This window comes from Aotus nancymaae, unplaced genomic scaffold (assembly GCF_030222135.1).
Source record: "Aotus nancymaae isolate 86718 unplaced genomic scaffold, 86718_ANA_hifiasm-v0.15.2.pri h1tg000008l, whole genome shotgun sequence".
Classification (NCBI taxonomy): Eukaryota; Metazoa; Chordata; class Mammalia; order Primates; family Aotidae; genus Aotus; species Aotus nancymaae.
In genome coordinates, this window is record NW_026988419.1 from 31329782 (window position 1) to 31349747 (window position 19966).

At 42.6% G+C, this 19966-nt stretch overlaps 1 protein-coding gene across 1 annotated transcript in view; it reads right to left on the reverse strand.

Annotated features, from left to right (window-relative positions):
* Positions 1–19966, reverse strand: part of KIAA2012 (KIAA2012 ortholog) — a 133963-nt gene that overhangs the window by 20139 nt on the left and 93858 nt on the right. Inside the window, exons 15-16 of the mRNA XM_064373159.1 lie at positions 17292–17364; positions 355–445 (exon numbers count right to left, since the gene is read on the reverse strand). Of these exons, the coding sequence (XP_064229229.1) occupies positions 355–445; positions 17292–17364 (164 nt within the window). The remainder of the gene's footprint in view (positions 1–354; positions 446–17291; positions 17365–19966) is intronic.

Sequence of the window (19966 nt, forward strand, 5' to 3'; positions counted from 1 at the left end):
GGCTGATTGAATGCTAAGAGGAGAAACCCAGGTTGAAGTGATAGATTTCAGCTTTCTAGGCAATCTCTGTAGATTTCAGATTGGACAAATGGAAAGAGCTGTTTCCACATGGTTAGAGTTAACTTCACTCTTCACCCACCCATTCAAATAATATGGTTTTTAAGTAGGAAACACACCACAATAAGTCATCCGCAGAATCTTTGTTTCTTAGACAACCATTTAATTTTGGCTGTCAGAGCACACTGTCAGCTGAGAATTCTCATGACTGTCAGAAAATAACCAAACTAAATTAATTAAAAATACAAACAAAATAAAAGCAGAGAAGCCCGTGTTATTACAGCTTTGAACACTTACACCTTTTGCCCAGTATCTGCATCCGGGGTCTGGATGTGCTTAGTCCGGGAAGCACTGAGAGAGTCAAGGGTCATACTCCTTGGCTCTGGGTCTGTGAAAACACAGTATCAATCAATAAAGGACAACAAGCAGTTATCCTAGGAGGCGATCAGACATGGAAAAACGTCTACCTGGTGAGAGTCAAAGGCATGCAAATTAGAACAATGACGTATGCTATACCTAGAAAATTAGCAAATACTTCAGAAACCAGGGCTGGCACATGGCAAGTAACATTTAAATTAGTATTAAAATATCCTTTGGGAAAGTGATATGACAGTATGTATCAGCAATCAGAAAAATGTTCTAGCCTTTGATCAGGAATCTCGCTCCTGGATATTTATCATAAGGAAAGAATTCAAAAGAAGAAACAAGCTTTTTGTACCAACTTACTTATTACAGCATTACTATTAATGATGGAAAATTGGAAACAGCTCAACAAGGGAGATTGGGAAAGTAATTTATGGTACATTAACTTGACATTTAAAATTATGGTTAAAAAGATAAATAAGCAATATGGAAAATATGACATGACAAGTAAAAATATAAACTATAGAATAGTGTGTTAGAATGTTATAACATCTGGATGGATACAAACTGGAAGAGAAAACAGAAAAAGGAAATAATAGATAACATTGGGAGGTTAATATGTATTTATATTTCCCCAGTATGGGTATAACATTGAGAAGCAAGTTGATTTTGGCCGGGCACAATGGCTCATGCCTATAATCCCAGCACTTTGGGAGGCCAAGGCAGGCAGATCACGAGGTCAGAAGTTCTAGACCAGCCTGGCCACCATAGTGAAATCCTATCTATACTGATAATACAAAAATTAGCCAGGCATGGTGGTGTGTGCCTGTAATCCCAGTTACTCGGGAGGCTGAGGCAGGAGAATCGCTTGAACCTGGGAGGTGGAGGTTGTGGTGAGCTGAGATCACGCTACTGCACTCCAGCCTGGGCAACAGAGTGAGACTTCGTCTCAAAAAAAAAAAGCAAGTTGATTTTAAAAAACAAATGTTAGGCTCACACCTGTAATCCCAGCACTTTGGGAGGCTGAGGTAGGTGGATCACCTGGTGTTGGGAGTTCGAGACCAGCCTGGGTAACATGGTGAAACCCCGTCTCTACTAAAAATACAAAATTAACTGGGCGTGGTGGTGCATGCCTGTAATCCCTGCTACTCAGGAGGCTGAGGCAGGAGAATTGCTTGAACCTGGGAGTGGAGGTTGCAGAGCACCACTGCACTCCAGCCTGGGCGACAGAGTGAGACTCCGTCTCAAGAAAAAAAAATTATATATATATAAAACAAATGTTAACTTTTTTTTTTTTTTTTTTTTGAGACAGAGTCTTGGCTCTGTTGCCCAGGCTGGAGTGCAAGGGCACAATCCCAGCTCACTACAACCTCAGCTTCTTGGGCTCAACCAATCCTCCCCACCTCAGTCTCCCAAGTGGCCAGGACCAGGACCACAGGTGCACACCGCTATGCTGGGCTGATTTTTTATATTTTTTGTAGAAATGGGGTCTTACTATATTGCTTAGGCTGGTCTCGAACTTCTGGGCTTAAGTGATCCGCCTGCCTCAGCCTCTGAAAGTGCTGGGATTACAGGCATGAGGCACCATACCTGGCCAAAAAAAAACAAATGTTATCTCATGAGGAAGGGTTACATAGGCCACACAGCTAGTGCTCTTTGCTGGGTGCTCTGAAGACCATCTTGGGTTACTCTTTTAGAAGGAAGAGTCTCCAGACTAAGACTTCATATTGGACTAGTCTGCGTCTTATTTTAGTTACTTTAAATAATTTTTTTATTATGCAAGATACATTTTATTGCAGAAAAATTGGAAAACACCAAAAAATCATAAAGAAGAAGAAACAAAACCCCCACAATCAACTCATAACTATTAGAATAACTAAAATTAAAGACTGACTGTACTGAGATTTGACAACTATGTGGAGGAACTGGAACTCTCATCTACTGTTTGGAATGTACAATGGTGTAACTACTAAGGAAAATAGTTTGGTAGTTTCATAAAAACTTAAATATATACCTGCCATACCATCCAGCCATCCTACTCCTAGGTATTTTACCCAAGAGAAATGAAAGAAATGAAAGCATAAATCCATACAAAGACTTGTACACAAGATGTTCACAGCAGTTTTTATTTTTATTTTTATTTATTTTTGAGACGGAGTCTTGCTCTGTCGCCCAGGTTGGAGTGCAGTGGCGTGATCTTGGCTCACTGCAACCTCTGCCTCCTGGGTTCAAGTGATTCTCCTGCCTCAGCCTCCTGAGTAGCTGGGATTTCAGGCATGTGTCACCACACCCAGCTAATTTTTTGTATTTTTAGTAGAAACCGGGTTTCACCGTGTTAGCCAGGATGATCTCAATCTCCTGACCTCGTGATTCGCCCGCCTTGGCCTCCCAAAATGCTAGGATTACAGGTGTAAGCCACCGTGCCCGGTGTTCATAGAAGTTTTATTTGTAATGGTCAAAACTGAAACAGCCCAAATGTCCATCAAAAGATAAATAAACTGATGTATATATACAATACAATACAATTCAGCAGCAAAAAGAATGAACTATTGATATATTTGGCAACATGGATGAATCTAAAAATAATTATGTTGAGTGAAAGAAATCATACAAAAAAGTACATATGGCTGGCCAGGTGTGGTGACTCACACCTGTAATCCCAGCTCTTTGGGAGGCTGAGGCAGGTGGATCACCTGAGGTAGGGTGTTCGAGACCAGCCTGACCAACATGGAGAAACCCCATCTGTACGAAAAATACAAAATTAGCTGGGCATGGTGGTGCATGCCTGTAATCCCAGTTACTCAGGAGCCTGAGGCAGCTAATGTTTGAAAATTTTAATTTTTGTAGAGACAAGGTCTCATCATATTGCACAGGCAGGTCTCAAACTCTTGGTCTCAAGTGATCCTCTTGCCTCAACTTCCCAAATTGTTGAAATGACAGGCATAAGCTGCCACACCTGGCCTAAATGTTCTTAAAAAATGATTTTAGACTGGATGTGGTGGCTTATGTCTGTAATCTCAGGACATTGGGAGGCTGAGGCAGGCAGATCACTTGGGCACAGGAGTTTGAGACCAGTCTGGGAAACATGGTGAGACCTTGTCTCTACAAAAAAATAGAGAAATTAGCTGGGCATGGTGCCATGTGTCTGTCGTCCCAGCTACTCAGGTGGGTAAGGTGGCAGGATCGCTTGAGCTTGGGAGGTCAAAGCTGTAGTGAGCTGTGATGGTGCCACTGCACTCCAGCCCGAAAGACAGAGAGGGATCCTGTCTCAAAAAAATTTTTTTAATAGCACAGTATGTTATCATATGAATGTACCATATGTAACTTAACCAAACATGTAATTTAAAAAAATTCATATTGCTTCTATTTTGTATAACTATAAAGAGCTTTGCATAGAATATTCTTGAAAGGAATTTTTGTTTTGTTTCTGAGACAGTCTCGCTCTGTCGCCCAGGCCGGAGTGTAGTGGTGCAATCTCGGCTCACTACAACCTCCACCTCCTGGGTTCAAGTGATTCTCGTGCCTCAGCCTCCTGAGTAGCTGAAATTACAGGTATGCACCACCATGCCTGGCTAATTTTTGTATGTGTACTAGAGATGGGGTTTTGCTATGTTGGGCAGGCTGGTCTTAAACCCTGACCTCAAGTGATCCACCTGCCTCGGCATCCCAAACTACAGGTGTGAGCCACCGCATCTGGCTAGGAATGTTTTGATTATTAAAAAATTTACTCTTTGTCCACATTTCTGATTATTAAAAGACATACAATCCTCAAATCACAATGCCTACTGCCAAAGTTTTCTCCAGAAAATTTGTACAAATTTGTACTCCAAAAAAAATGTTATTCCTTCCGTCATTTGTCAGATTTACTGAATATTTACTAAATGCCAGGCGTTGTGCAAGGTGCTGGGAATATGGCAGCGAATCAGTTAGACACAGATGCTGGTCTAAGGGAGCTTACATTCCGGTGGGGAAGATGAATATTAAAACAAAACAAAACCTCAAAACACAAAACTGTTTTTGAAAGGAAGACTCTAATATTCAATTTGTGCCTTTCTGAGAAGTAGATTCTTGCGTGGATTAATTAATTTCTACTCAGTTTTGTTTATTTGAAGATATACTTTTAAAGAAAGATTTGAAAAGAAAAAGTTCACCCATTATTGGCATCATTCCCTTAATACTACGGTTAATCCATTTTTCTTTTTTCTTTCTTTGAGACGTAGTCTCTCTGTCACCCAGGCTGGAGTGTAGTGGCTCACTGCAACCTCCGCTTCCTGTGTTCAAGCAATTCTCTGCCTCAGCCTCCCGAATAGCTGGGATTACAGGCGCCTGCCACCACACCCAGCTAATTTTTTTTATTGTTAGTAGAGATGAGGGTTCACCATTTTGGCGAGGCTGGTCTTGAACTCCTGACCTCGTGATCCATCCGCCTTGGCCTCCCAAAGTGCTGGGATTGCAGGTGTGAACCACCGCACCCGGCCTGTTAATCCATTTTTCAATGTTTGGTTGTGGTTTCCCCACCCAAGAGCTTCTTTGCAACCTGGGTTTCCTTCTACCTCTACTCGGGTTCAGGGAGGTAGATGTCCGCTGTATCACACATCTTTAGAGGGGGCACAAGATTATTAACGCACAAAGGTGGTTAAGGAAACTGGAAAGGTTGATCAGGCTGTACCTTGGAATTTATTTTGTCTTGGATAATATGTAACATTAACAGAGAGCAGAAGCTGGTCAAGTATCTTTGTGTCAAAGGGTAGTTCTGTGAGGGTTTCTTTCCTTAACATCGCTGGCTGGGAAAAAACTCATTGAAGACCTTCGCTGCTCTTCACAACTTTTGAACTCTGGGGCAGGGCATGAAAGGACCAGCAGAGGGCGCATTTGTATTGACCAAAAGCTGAAGTTCTACATTGATGAAACTTCCATTGTCATTAGAATTGAAACCCTGTAGGTTTTGGGATGTGGACCATAGAAGGGTGTTTTTTTTTCTCTCTTAGAAAAATAACCTGATATTTAGGAAGTATTGAAACAAACGAAGTTAGTGCTTTGAATAATAATGTACAACTTTTAACTACTTTTAAAAAGTCTATACAGGTTGGGCGCGGTGGCTCACACCTGTAATCCAAGCACTTTGGAGGCCAAGGCGGGCGGATCACCTGAGGTCGGGAGTTCAAGACCAGCCTGACCAACATGGTGAAACCCCATCTTTTTTAAAAAAAAAAAGTCTATACAATATCTTAAGCATTCATAGTATAGGAAAAATACTGTATAATCATTGCCTATAGATTTGCCACTTAGTTTTGTGAAATTTTAACATTTTGTCATATTTGAGTCATGCATTTTCTAAAGAAATAAAACATTAAAAAAAATGAAATAAAACATTTAAGACACAGTCCAAGACTTCATTGTATCATGTGCTACTATGGTTTGAATGTTATTGTTTCCTCTAAAATTCATGTGTTGAAGACTAAATATTCAATGCAGCAGTGTTGGGAAGTGGGGCTTAATCAAAAGGGTTTAGGTCATGGAGGGCTCCATCCTCATGAATAGATTAATGCTGCTATAAAAAGGGTTTGTTGGCTGGGCACAGCAATGCACACCTGTGGTCCCAGGTACTCGGGAGGCTGAGACGTTGGATCGTGTGAGCCCAGGAATTCAGGGTTAGCCTGGGCAACATAGAGAGACTCCATCTCTAAAAAAAGAAAAAGGGATTGTGGGAATGGATTCTCTCTCTCTTGCCTTTTTTTTTTGAGATGGAGTCTTGCTCTGTTGCCAGGCTAGAGTGCAGTGGTGTGATCCCAGCTCACTGCATCCTCTGCCTCCCGGGTTCAAGTGATTCTCCTGCTTCAGCCTCCTGAGTATCTTAGATTACAGGTGCATGCCAGCATGCCCAGCTAATTTTTGTACTTTTAGTAGAGACGGTGTTTCACCATGTTGGTCAGGATGGTCTTGATCTTTTGACCTTGTGATCCACCCGCCTCGGCCTCCCAAAGTGCTGAGATTACAGGCGTGAGCCACCCTGCCCCACCTCGCTTGCCTTTTTGCCTTCCATCATGTGAGGACACAGTAAGAAACCTGCATCTTGATCTTGGGCTTCTCAGCCTCCAGCACTGTGGGAGACTAAATATCTGTTCTTTATAAATTAGCCAATCTCAGGCATTCTGTTACAGCAACACAAATAATCCCATTTCCCTATCTCCCCCTGAGGTAATCAGTTTCTTAAATTTGATATTTATCAGTCCTCATATATATTTTTATATCTGTATTACATATAAATGGACATGCAAACAATATATAGTATTATTTTACATATTAAAACTTTACATAAATGATATTGTTTATATAACTTTTTCAACTTGCCTCCTTATTTTGCTTAACATTATGTTTTTGGGATTAACCCATGTTAATACATGTAATTTTATTTTAAGCTATCATATAGTATTCCATTGTAGAAATATATGACTTTTTAAATCCATTTTAGTGTTGATGGCCATTTTGACTATTTCCAATTTCTTATGATTATAAATAATATTTCAATGAACATTTTTAGGTGAGTCACTGTTCATACATACTTTCTCTAAAGTATACCTGGGAATGAAATTGTTGGGTTGCAGGATATATGCATTTTCAATTTGTTGGATATTTCCAAATTGCTCTAAATTTCTAAAACTTCATATCCTCTTCAATAGTATTTATAGACTTTTAAACTTCTGCTGATCTGATATACATAAAAGGATATATTTTTGTTTTAATTTGAATTTTCCTGATTAGTAGGAAGGTTGAACTTTTTTTCTACATGGCCATTTATTTAGGTTTCTTCTTCTGTTAGTTGCCTGTTCATATCATTTGCTCATTTATTTCCTTTGAGCTGATTGTCTTTTTCTTTCCCGATTTGTAGAGGGAAGAAATGCTGCTGCATTTTGGTTGTGAATCCTTTGTTGGTTACATGCATTTCAGGTATCTCCTTCTAATCTGCAATTTGGCTTTTAGCTTTATGCTGTCTTGTTGAAAACTTAACCTTTCATACAGTCAGATTCATTGTCCAGGCACAGTGGCTCACACCTGTAATCCCAGCACTTTGGGAGGCCAAGGTGGGCAGATCACTTGAGTTCAGGAATTCAAGACCAGCCTGGCCAACATGGTGAAACCCTGTCTCTACTAAAAATACAAAAATTAGCTGGGCCTGGTGGTGCATGCCTGTAATCCCAGCTACTTGGGAGGCTGAGGCAGGAGAATCACTTGAACCCAGGAGGTAGAGGTTACAGTGAGCTGAGATCAAGACACTGTACTCCAGCCTGGGCAAAAGAGCGAGACTCCATCTCAAAAAAAAAAAAAAAAAGATTTATCAATAATTTTCTTTATGGTTTTTGTTATGAATAATAGGTAAAAAGATTTTTCTTTTCCCAAATTCATAAAGATATTCTGCTATGTTTTCTTCTAAAAGTTAAATGTTGCTTTTGGACCTTAAGCTCCTGAATACACCTGATATTTTGTGAGGTGAGAATTTTAAAATTGGATAACCAGTTGTCTCAAACTTACATGGTGAATGATAGATCATCCTTTCCCCACTATTTTCCTCAGTGTTTTATAATGCCATTTTTGCCATATATCAAGTTTTTGTACACGGGCACATTTATTTCTGGATTCTCTATTCTCTTCTCGCTGTCGCTAAGCCAATAGCATACAGTTTTATCTTTTGCAGCTTTAAAATAAGTTTTTATATTTGGCAGGGCAAACTCTTCCACTTTGTTTTTCTTCAAAATTGTATTGGCTAGTGTCTTAGTCTGTTCAGACTGCTATAATAAAATACCATAAACTGGGTAGCTTATAAACAATAGAAATTTATTTCTTATGGGTCTAGAGGCTGGAAAGTTCAAGATCAGGGTACTGGAACATTGTGTCTGGTGGGAAGGGAACCTTCTGGTTCATGGAGGGAACCTTCTTTTGTGTCCTCACATGATAAAAGGGGCAAGACAGCTCTCTGGGGCCTCTTTTGTAAAGGCACTAATCCCATTTTTGAGGGCTCTGCCCTCATGACTTAATCACCTTCCAGAGGCCTGACCTCCAAATACCTTTACATTGGTGATTAGGTTTCAGCATATGAATTTTGGGGAAACACAAACATTCAGACCATGACAGTTATTTCTGGCTTTTCTATATGAATTTTAAGATCAGCTAATCATGTTCTGCCAAAAATCCTGTAGGGGATTTTTAGAATTGCAATTGCATTGAATTTATAGACTTCCAAAAGGAAAAACCAAACCCAATCAGAATCTGATCAAGTCTCTAGTCTAAGTGTTAACGTACAGGACATGTGGAAGACAGAGGAACATGTTAAACTGCACCATGAGAATGCAATCAGCAAAGCCTAGATTGAAACTCAACACGACAAGTGACCCAATTTTCTATAAACAAACTAAAAGGGGGAAAAATAAATGGAAAGGAACTTATAAATTCAATTAGATTTAAAGGCCACATCAACCAATTACAAACAATTAGTTTGCAAATTCTAAAACAATTATAATAATTATGGGACAATTTGAACTTTGAAAACTGGTTGAATATTCAATAATATTAAAGATTTAAAATTTAAAAAGAATTATTTAAATTTCAGGTATAATAATGGTATTATGATTATGTTACAAGAGTCATTTCTCATGTTTGAGAGATGTGTTCTCAAGTATATATGAGTAAAATGATATGAGCCTAAAGTCTGTTTCAAAATAACGTGTGAGAGAGAAAGGAGCTGGAGACAGAGGAGAATTTTGGCTAGGAGATGGGCAGATGGGATTCATCGTGCTGCTCTGTTCACCTCTGTGTGTGTTTGCGGTTTTCCATAATAACAATTACGTTTAAATTCTATTTTTAAATTGTGCTTTATGTTTTCAAACACTAGTTTGTACACAATTGATTTCTGTGTATTGATCTGTATTTAGTAATCTTTCTGAATTATTTTGTCTTTTAATGTCTGTAGAGTCCCTTGAATTTTCCACTTAAGTAATAATATAGTCTGGAAATAATACCCATGTCATTTTCCTTCTTCCTATATTTTCATCTTTCCTTTCTTTGGTTTCTTTACTCTTCTGGCTAGGATTGCTAGAACAATGTTGAATAGAATCAGTGATAGAAGACATCCTTGTCCCAGTCCTGTCTCTAAAGAGAATGCTTCTCGGCCAGGTGTGGTGACGCATGCCTGTAATCCCAGCACTTTTGGAGGCCGAGTTGGGTGGATCACCTGGGGTCAGGAGTTTGAGACCACCTTGACTAACATGGTGAAACCCCATCTCTACTAAATACAAAAAATTAGCCAGGTGCGGTGGCGAGATACCAGCTACTTGGGAGGCTGAGGCAGAAGAATCACTTGAACCTGGGAGGCAGAGGTTGCAGTGAGCCGAGATCATGCCATTGCACTTCAGCCTGGATGACAAGAGCAAAATGGTGTCTCAAAAAATTAAAAAAAAAAAAGATTCTCAAGTTCTAACATTCAAGTGTGATGTTTACCGTAGGTTTTTCATAGATACTCTTTGTCAAAATCAGGAAGCCCTCTTCTGTTCTTAGTCTGATAAGTTTTAATTGGGAATGGGTGAATTTTATTTTTTCCTTTTGCATCTATTGAGATGATCCTAAGTCTTTTCCCCATTAACCTCTTCGTGTGGATTATAAACCTATTTTCATATGTTAGGCCTTCTTTGAATTCCTGTGATAAACCAAATTCAGTTATGTGTATTGTTCATACTTTTAAAAATACAAGCTTAAGAATTTGATCGGTTAATAGTTTATTTCAGAGTTTTGTATGTTTGATTAGAAGTGAGATTGGTCTATAATTTTCCTTTTTTTTTTTTGAGGCAGAGTTTCACTCTTGTTGCCCGGGCTAGAATGCAATGGCTTGATCTCGGCCCACCACAACCTCCACCTTTTGGGTTCAAGTGATTCTTCTGCCTCAGCTTCCCAAGTAACTGAGATTACAGGCATGCACCACCACGCCTGGCTAATTTTATGTTTTTAGTTGAGATGGGGTTTCTCCATGTTGGTCAGGCTGATCTTGAACTCCTGACCTCAGGTGATCCTGAGGTGTAGGTTGCAGTGCCTTGGCCTCCCAAAGTGCTGGGATTACAGGCATAAGCCACCACGCCTGGCCAATAATTTTCCTTTCTCACGGTTTTTCTTATCTCTAGTTGTAGTTGCTTTTTGGTTTTGACAAATTTAGGTATCTTGTTAGAAATGAGCTTTTCTTCCTGGAAGGTGAAGAGAATTTTCAGATCAAGGGACGACTGTTGTTCTCTGGGACTCTGGGGTTCTTCCTGGGGGACTTCCTCAGTCTGGGCTGAGTAGGAGTAAGCTAGAAACATTGTTAAGGGTGCACCGCTTCCCACTTCCTCCTCCTTCACTATGAAAGAGAACTTTGAAATACTTCCCAGAGGAAAAATAGAGCAGTACCAGAGTGTTAAGGACTAGCAGAATATTCTGCACACCGTACTGCGGGCTGCAGAGAGCAGGGCCTGGCCGTGTGCTGTGCTGTGACTGCAGGCCTCAGACTGGGCAATGTGGGGAGCAAGGAGCCCCAGACTTTTGCATGGTGCTATCTTCCAGGCTGTAGATTCTGGTGAGTGGCACCACTGGGACTCCTGGGCACACACTGCTGGTCTCCCTGTTTTCTCCACAGTGTTAGGAGGAACTTTTCCAACCCTGGCTACTCCTCACTTCTTTGCACAGGTCGGGCAATCATTACACTTGCTCCTTATGGAGCTGTTTATTCCTGAAGCCAGAAACTGCCCAAGGAAAAGCCTTCAAAATGAAACTCACCTGAATGGAATGGAACCGAACTGGATGACCACAAACACTGGGCAGAGACTCCAGTTACCCTGGTTTTAATAATCAGTTGTGATGCACAGTTCTCTTGACTTGTAGGCCTTAGGTTTCTTCATCCATAGTATAAAAGAACTTCTAGATCACTTCCAAGATTCATGCTGGCTTAAAAAACACACTGCCGTAATTTTGTGATGTTTCCCTGACTTTGTAACTATTTCCTCTGAGAAACACATGAATGGCATCACAATTCAAATTCAAGGACTGTGGAGTCATAGAAACCTGGGTTCATCTCTCAGCTTCTCCGCTTATTGGCTGTGTGTCCTTGGGCAAGTTACCCAACCTCTCTGAGCCTCATTCTCCTCATCTGTGAACTAGGGATAATACACTTTACCTCATAAGATTATAGTGAGGATAAAATGAGTTAAATGTATATAAAGCACCTAGCATTGTCTTGTTTCATAGTAAATGCCAAAAATGGCTGGGTGCAGTGGCTCATGCCTGTAATCCCAACAGTTTGGGAGGCCGAGGCAGGTGGATCACCTGAGGTCAGGAGTTTGAGACTAGCCTGGCTAACATGGTGAAAACCTGTCTCTACTAAAAATACAAAAATTAGCAGGGCCTAGTGGCAGGCGCCTATCGTCCAGCTACTCGGGAGGCTGAAGTGGGAGAATTGCTTGAACTCGGGAGGCAGAGGTTGCAATGAGCTGAGATGGTGCCACTGCACTCAGGCCTGGGAAACAGCAAGACTCTGTCTCAGAAAAAAAAAAAAGTAAATGCTAAAAATTACTTCCCTTTTTTCCACCCCTAAGTGGAAAACTAGCCAAAATAAAACGGCATCAATTAAAAAGTCCAAATTGTTTGGGTGGCACTCCAGAGGTTTGCCTGCCTCCTGGCCTTTTCCCCAGGGACTGTGCGAGCCTGTTTTTCAGATGTTTAGACCTTCTAGCTCTGCCAGTCTCCACCTCGGGATGGAATCCACAGGAGGCCCCGGCGTTAGAGACAGCACAAGCCACGACAGAGAGGAAAAGAAAAGACGAAAGGAGGCGACACACCCGGAGAAGCGACCCTTCGGGGAGAGCCCGCCTGGGGTCTTGAGCTCACTGGCGAGGAGCTCCTTTTGTGAGGCGGGGACGACCTCTCGCAGCAGAGAGGGGCTAGGCAGGAGCCTCTCCGACGCCGCGGGGTCCCGAGGGGCGCTATTGAAGCCACAAACGCGGCCGGCCCGAGAGGGTCTGCTCCCTGCGTGCCTGCTGTGGGCCCCCTGACGCCTCAGAGGCGAAGATGCCGCACTGCTGGGCCACTTCGTCCCCTCCCCATTGGCCATACCTTTTTTCCCTTTAAAAAACTGCTTGAAGAATCTTTTCATTCAGATTTCTCTAGCGAGTGTGTGTGTGTGTGTGTGTGTGTATATGTATGTGTCTGTGTGTGTATATGTGTGTGTGTATGGGTGTCTGTACATATGTATGTGTGTGTGTGTGTGTGTGTGTGTGTGTGTCTGTGTGTGTTTAGTTTTCTTTAGATCTCTATTTCCCCGGACCTTGCTGTTTTCTCCTGCGGGGGTGGGGGCGAACCCTCTTTTTGGTAGCTGTTAACATCCATAATTAATCTATGCAGACAGAGCCTGGGGAGGTCAGCCTCACTATTACCCAGCTCTGCTATCAAGGATGTGGTACCTAACTACTCTGTGCCTCAATTGTCTCATCTGACAAATAGGGATAGCAAGGGCTGCTTCTGTACAGGATTGATATAAAAGTTAAATGAAGCACTTTATAGAAAATGCATAGCCTGGTGTCTGGCACACAGGGAGTATGAACTGTTGTCTCTCTTGATGTCTTCATTACAAATGAGTGAATGCAGTCTAGGTTCAGTAAATGCCTTCTTTCATCTCAGCCATCACCTCCTTCAGGAAGCCCTACCTGATTTCTCCCTATCCCTTCTGCCCAGTCTGGATCAGTTGTCCTTCCTGTATTCTCTTAGAGCACTGATTGCACTGCACTCACTGGAGCTGTGTGCACGCATATCTGTTTTCTGCACTGAAGCGGGAGCTGCAATAAGGAGTGTGTTTTATCCAACCACAGAGGGTGTGAAACTTAGGGACCAGCAAGTGTATGCTGAGTGAATAATGGAAGCTTCCATTTATGTAGTCAGTGGTGAAAGACTTAAAGCCTGAACCTGGAGGCTGAACCGTGGAGCTATCTCAGTGGTAGCATCGTGGATCTGCTTTTCCCCTTACCAGAAACAGTTCCAAAGTCATTGAGTCACACAAAGTGAGAGACAGAGATTGGAAGTTCAGCTTTGTTATTTTCAGGTCAGGAAGTGGAGGCCTCCAGAGGCCCAGGGGTTTATGGAGGCCTCATGTCATGCAGGAGCACCATGGCAAAGCAGTGCTCCCATCTTTTTTTTTTTTTTCTCGGATACTATTGGCAAAGGAAACTTGACAAACAGTGCTCCCATCTTGACCTGTTGAGTTGTCACTCACTTGTTGCTGCACCGAGCCAGGGCCCACAAATGGCACAGGGATGGCCTTCTCCCAGACTGTCACCTGAGGGAGGCTGGGTGGTAGCAGAGATTCATGTGGGACACAGTGAAGGTGGCAGGCCAGCCTTTCCTGGAAGTAGGGGTGGGGGATGAGCTTGGGAAGGAGGCCTGGCCCCAGTCCTGGATCTGCAGCCTATCACTGTGCAAGCCTGAGCGACTCATAGATGCCCAGAGCATGAGAATGGGATGGGGCCCCAGAGATGATCCATCCCAACCTCTTTGGTTTATGGGAAAGGAGACCAAGGCCCAGATAAGCGACCTGCCCTTCCCTGAACTACAGACTTAATCAAAGGCACAGCTGGTAAATGAATCCATGTCTTTTGAATCTGAAACCTAGTTTCCTCAATGAATGGATTCCAGTGTTTCCCAGATATCAATGGGCATATGAATCACTTGAGGACCTTATTATAACACAGGCAGGACTGGGGTGAGACCCCAGATTCTCTTTCCTAATAAGCTCCCAGGTGCTAGCTAGAATGGCTCTAGGTAGGTGGTTCTTAGAAAAATTACTGGTGTAGACTGCACTATGATGAAACTCCTTGGTGTACTAGCCATGAATTAGTGTAGCCTTATCAGGTGAATGAGGACATTGGCTGCTGGGACACTCACCGAGGTGCTGATAGAGCCAGTGTCCTTCCCCATCAGCATTAGTCACCTGTTGCCCTGTTGGCTGCTTCTGGGTCTATGGTAAAGATGCAGGATCTGGCTGGTGGCTGTAGGTTCCTTGATTGCACCCTAGTTAGAGGGCTGTGACTTACTCAAGGCATCAGAATCACCTGAGAACTTACTAAAACTGCAAATCGTCAGGCCTCAGCCCAGATCTAGTGAATCAGAAACTCAGGGTGGGGCCTAGAAATCTTTATTTTAACAAGCCTTACAGGTGATTCTGATGCACACACTGAAGTTTCAGAACCATTGGCCTAGGAAATAAACAAGAATTAAGATAAGAATTTAAATTTTATTGTTTCCTTGGACTTTGGACGGGGGTAGAGGGGTGGAAAGTTTTGTATTTAAAGCCAGAGCAATTTTTCAAAGCCACTTTGATTTGGAGGTTGCTGATTTGACCTGTCTTGTGGAAACTTGCATGAAGTGTTCTCACCGAGTCTAAGACTCATGATATTCTCACTGCAGGTGAAAACTGATTCACTGCTTATAACTAACCGTGAAGATCACGACTTAATTTAGAGTAGGAAAAAAATCCTGGTAATTATCCTTAAGACCTATGGGGGAGAAAATTGATCCTTTTTTTGTTTTTTTTTTTGAGACAGGGTCTGGTTATGTTGCCCAGGCTGGAGTGCAGTGGCATGATCATAGCATAGCTCACAGCAGCCTCAAACTTCTGGGTTCCAATGATCCTCCCACCTCAGCCTCTGGACTGATGACACTACAGGCATGTGCCACCATGCCCAAGGACTTTTAAATATTTTTGTAGAGATAGGATCTTGCTATGTTGCCCAGGCTGGTCTCAGACTCCTGACCTCAAGTGATCTTAGTGCCTTGGCCTCCCAAAGTGTTGAGATGAGAGGCGTGAGCCACTGTGTCTGGCTGAAAATTGATCCTTAAATAGTTAAAAAAAAATTCCTTGGCGCTCTGTCCTCTTTTTCCTTCAAAGACTTGAAATTCTTTCTAAACATTAGCGTTTATCATTCAGGACAGGAAAATGCCTTCTTTAATTTTCTGTGGTGATATGTCATTGCATTAAAGATGGTCTGAATAACCTTTATGCAGCCCAGCCGGTGCCTGCTCTTCTGTCATGAGACAGGAAATCTGTTTTGACTGACTTGGTCATTACTTAGGTTTGGCCATGTTCTGTGCTGCCTAAAACCTCCATCGCACTTGGTCAAGCTCGGAGCCCTGTCAGTGTGCACATTCTGCATGTGTGATTTATGATATGGCAGATCTGAAGACTGGAGCCTGTTTCTCTGGACAGTGTCACTCTGCCTTGAAAGTGGAGGTGGTAAGAGCTCACGTGAACAGAAACCTGCTTACAGCTTGACCAAACCCAGCATCAGGCTACCATAATGTACTGCTGTCTGATATCCCCAAAACAACAAGCTCTTGTAAAATTAGTATAAAAATTAATTATTTTTGACTGGATGTCAACTGAAGGACATGGTAAAAGATATGAACAGAAAAAGATCAAGTTAAGGGTGAAATCCAAAATCTGTGACTTTACACATTTATGTCTTTTTTTTTCTTTTTTTGATATGAAGTGCAACGGTGCAATCTCAGCTCACTGAAAACTCCGCCTCCCAGGTTCAAGAAATTTTCCTGCCTCAGCCTCTCCAGTAGCTGGGATTGCAGGCATGCACCACCACACCCGGCAAATTTTGTATTTTTAGTAGAGACAGGATTTCTCCATGTTGGCCAGGTTGGTCTCGAACTCCTGGACCTCAGGTGATCCACCCACCTGGGCCTCCCAAAGTGCTGGGATTACAGGCATGAACCACCGTGCCCGGACTACACATTTATCTTGTTTGCTCTTTTGGGTTCCCACACCCCACAGAGTTCCAGAGGAGATAGGGAGAGTCATGGTGTCATTTCCCAGATTGGTAAATAGTGACCATGAGAGGGTAGCTATTGATTCATTGTGATATCCAAGTTGAGACTGCTCCCTCTGCTGGACAGCTTTGTACAAGTACCGTCCTGTACTAGCCCTGCATACACTCCTACATCCAGAGGTGTAGGTGACAGGGGCTAGGACTGTAAAGATGACAGTCCCCACTCTGTTAAAACATTATATATCCCTCTAAGCAGGGGACCCCAACCCCCCTCACCTGCATATCCAAGCCCCCATGAAAGCAAGAGGAACAAAGAGATGGAGGTGCCTGTGGGACCTTTTGGTAATACCCCAAAGTCTCCACTCTCTGACATCATCAATCTGCTGCCTGTGGCAGAAAAGAAATCCTTCAACAAGTCCAAGAACATAAAGCATGTTATTATCATTTGGCTTGTGATCCACCAAGCCATGCACTAACACATCAGAGTCTGAACTCAGCACTTTGGTCTGTGTTCCGACTTCCAACCAATGATCTGAAAGAAACATGGAAGGCTCATTCCCCATCAATTTTTTTTTTTTTTTTTTTTTTTTTTAGACACAGTCTTGCTCTGTCACACAGGCTGGAGTGCAATGATGCAACCTTGGCTCACTGCAACCTCCGCCTTCCAGGTTCAAGCAATTCTCCTGCCTCAGCATCCCGAGTAGCTGGGATTACAGATGCCCACCACTACGCCTGGCTAATATTTTTTTTTGTGTGTGTATTTTTAGTAGGGATGGGATTTTGCCATGTTGGCCAGGCTGGTCTTGAACTCCTGACCTCAGGTGATCCACCTGCCTCAGTCTCCCAAAGTGCTGGGATTACAGGCATGAGCCACCGCACCTGCCCCCCAATTAACATCTTTTAACAGTGCAGAGTTCATCTGACAATTATGATTATAAGCTTATAAAGTCCCTGGAGTCAGATATTCAAGGACAGGAGAAATAAAAAACTAAAAAATAAAATAAAAATAAAGTCCCAGCCAGTGGTCTCTACCTTGGTCGTCATGATGAGTTTCTCTGAGGCATCTTCCTGCTTCTTCCTGATAGTCCAGTGCCTCTCCACTTTCCTGCAGGGTTAACACACAACGAAAATTACATTAGACAAAATAAATGCAAACACTTTAAACACTTCTGTAGTCGACACCCTTTGGTAAAAAGGAATCCACTTTTCTTAGCAGTTTCTTCTTCTTCATCAACTTGTTTTTACTTAGGTCTCCAGGAAGGCTGCTACTAGTGTTAAACAGGCTTAAAGAGCCAGGCAGGGCTGCACATGGTAATAGGCACCTGCAGTCTCAGCTACTTAGGAGGCTGAGACGGGAGGATCGCTTGAAGCAGGAATTCCCAGGAGTTTGAGTCCAGCCTGGATAGCAAGACCCTGGACCCTGTCTCTTAAAAAAAGAAGAAAAAAAAAAAATCCAGGGCCAGGCAGGCACCAGCAGCGTTGAGCGCTGTGACCTTCCTGGTTGTACTTATTTTCATGAGGTCTTGTATCATTCACCTGTGCAGTGCTCAATGCCTGGCATTTGCAGGAGTTTACTGGGGGAGGGAGAAGAAGGTCATGACAGAGGCAATCTGGCAGAAGGAAGCAGGGCACCTCCAGGACCTGAGGGAAGACCGTGTGACTAGTGCAGAGACTGAGAGAACTGTGCAGGGTTGGGAGGAGTCAGACCCCTATGGCCTTGCAGGCAGGTTGAGGACTTTGGTCTTTATCCTGAGAACAAATGGAAAGCATTCAGGATTTAAAGCAGGGGAGCCAAAGGGTCAGACAGGCTTTTGTGGCATTCCGGGATTACCACGGATTGGGTTTCTTATCACATTTGATCCCTTCTTCCTTCTTTTCCTTGAGTCATACAAGCTGCTTGGAATCCCTCCTCCCAGCAATCTCCATAACTGTGGTTATCAACCCTGGCTGCACATCAGAATTATTTGAGAAGTTTTAGAAAATATGATTCTCAGGATCTAACTCCAAATAATAACAGTCAGACTCTCTGGAGTTGGGGCATTTTAAGGCTTCTAGGTTGAGTTTGATATGCAGCCAGGACTGAGAATCATGCTCTTCTCTAGAGTATTGGAAGAGCAGCTCTTCAGTGTCAAAGTAACATGGCATGGAGTTGGTGACCCAAGTAAGCCCTGTATGTCTGATGAGGCCAGCTCTGGGCCTTTGTCACCTGGATCCCTGCTCAACTCACAGCTTCATCTTGCTGCTAGAGCTGGAATCTGATACGAAGGGTCCTAGAAGTCTCTCCCGGGTTACCCTCATTCTGTAGTGACAGTTACATTGCTACTTTGTTATCAAAGTTGCAACCTGCTTGAGAAGAGACAACTAATTATCTGCTATTTTGGCACTCTCTTTAACTCCCCTCTGAGTTCCCTCACTTGGTGACTTTCTACCTTGTGTGTTTGTTTCTCACTTGTTAGCTTAGTGTTTGTAGCTGAAGATATATACTGACATAAAAAAGCTAACACAAGTAAATAATTTTCTTACTTTTGGGTTTCTTATTTTGGAGACAGAGCCAATTTGGGCTGGTACAGTTAAAAAAAAATCCCTGAATAAATGGAAAGGAGTAAGAGGCTAAGTTAGAAGCACAGGAAAGAGAAACTTAAAAAACAGAATCACTGGTTATAAAGCCTTTGAATCTAACAAGAAACTGTATTGAGAGGGAGAGCCAAGCTTCCTCTTTTGGAAGAATTTTAATACCAAGAAGGATAAACTTTCAGTCTCAATAACATGCAGCCATGAACCTTCAGGGGCGAGGAATATCTTCTCATTTCACAGAGTGGGAGAGAGAGACAGAGAAACTCAGGGATTTGGAAAAATATTTTCAGGTGAGTCCTTGTTAGAAAAAAATAGTCTTAATTTGAAACTCTGTCCATTCAACTGTATGTTGCTTAGGAAAGTGTCAAAGAGCTATCATTTTTTAGTTATAAGAATACGCATGTGGCTGGGTGTAGTGGCTCACGCCTGTGGCTGGGTGTAGTGGCTCACGCATGTGGCTGGGTGTAGTGGCTCACGCCTGTAATCTCAGCACTTTGGGAGTCTGAGGCAGGCGGATCACGAGGTCAAGAGATTGAGACCATCGTGGCCAACATGGTGAAACCCCGTCTCTAAAAAAAAAAAAGACTCTGAACAATGTGTATAATATGCTAAAACTTGCATATACTATCTATCTGCGTATGCATCTATCTGTATTTGCTTCTATATGCATCATACATCCCAGGAAGGGGGACACAGGAAACTAGCAACAGCGGTTGTTCGAGGGAAAGGAACAGAGCAGCTGGAAGGCACACTGTTTTGTACTTAAATTTTAAAAAAAAACTCTTTTGAATATATTTCAGATTCAAAATTGAATTAAAGAAACTAAACTGGCTGGGCGTGGTGGCTCACGCCTGTAATCCCAGTGCTTTGGGAGGCCGAGGTGGGTGGATCACCTGAGGTCAGGAGTTTGAGACCAGCTGCCCAACATGGTGAAACCCAGCCTCTACTAAAAAAAAAAAATACAAAAATTAACTGGGCATGGTGGTAGGCACCTGTAATCCTAGCTACTCAGGAGGCTGAAGCAGGAGAATCACTTGAACCCAGGAGGTGGAGGTTGCAGTGGGCTGAGACCGTGCCATTGTACTCCAGCCTAGACAACAGAGTGAAACTTCACCTCAAAAAAAAAAAAAAAA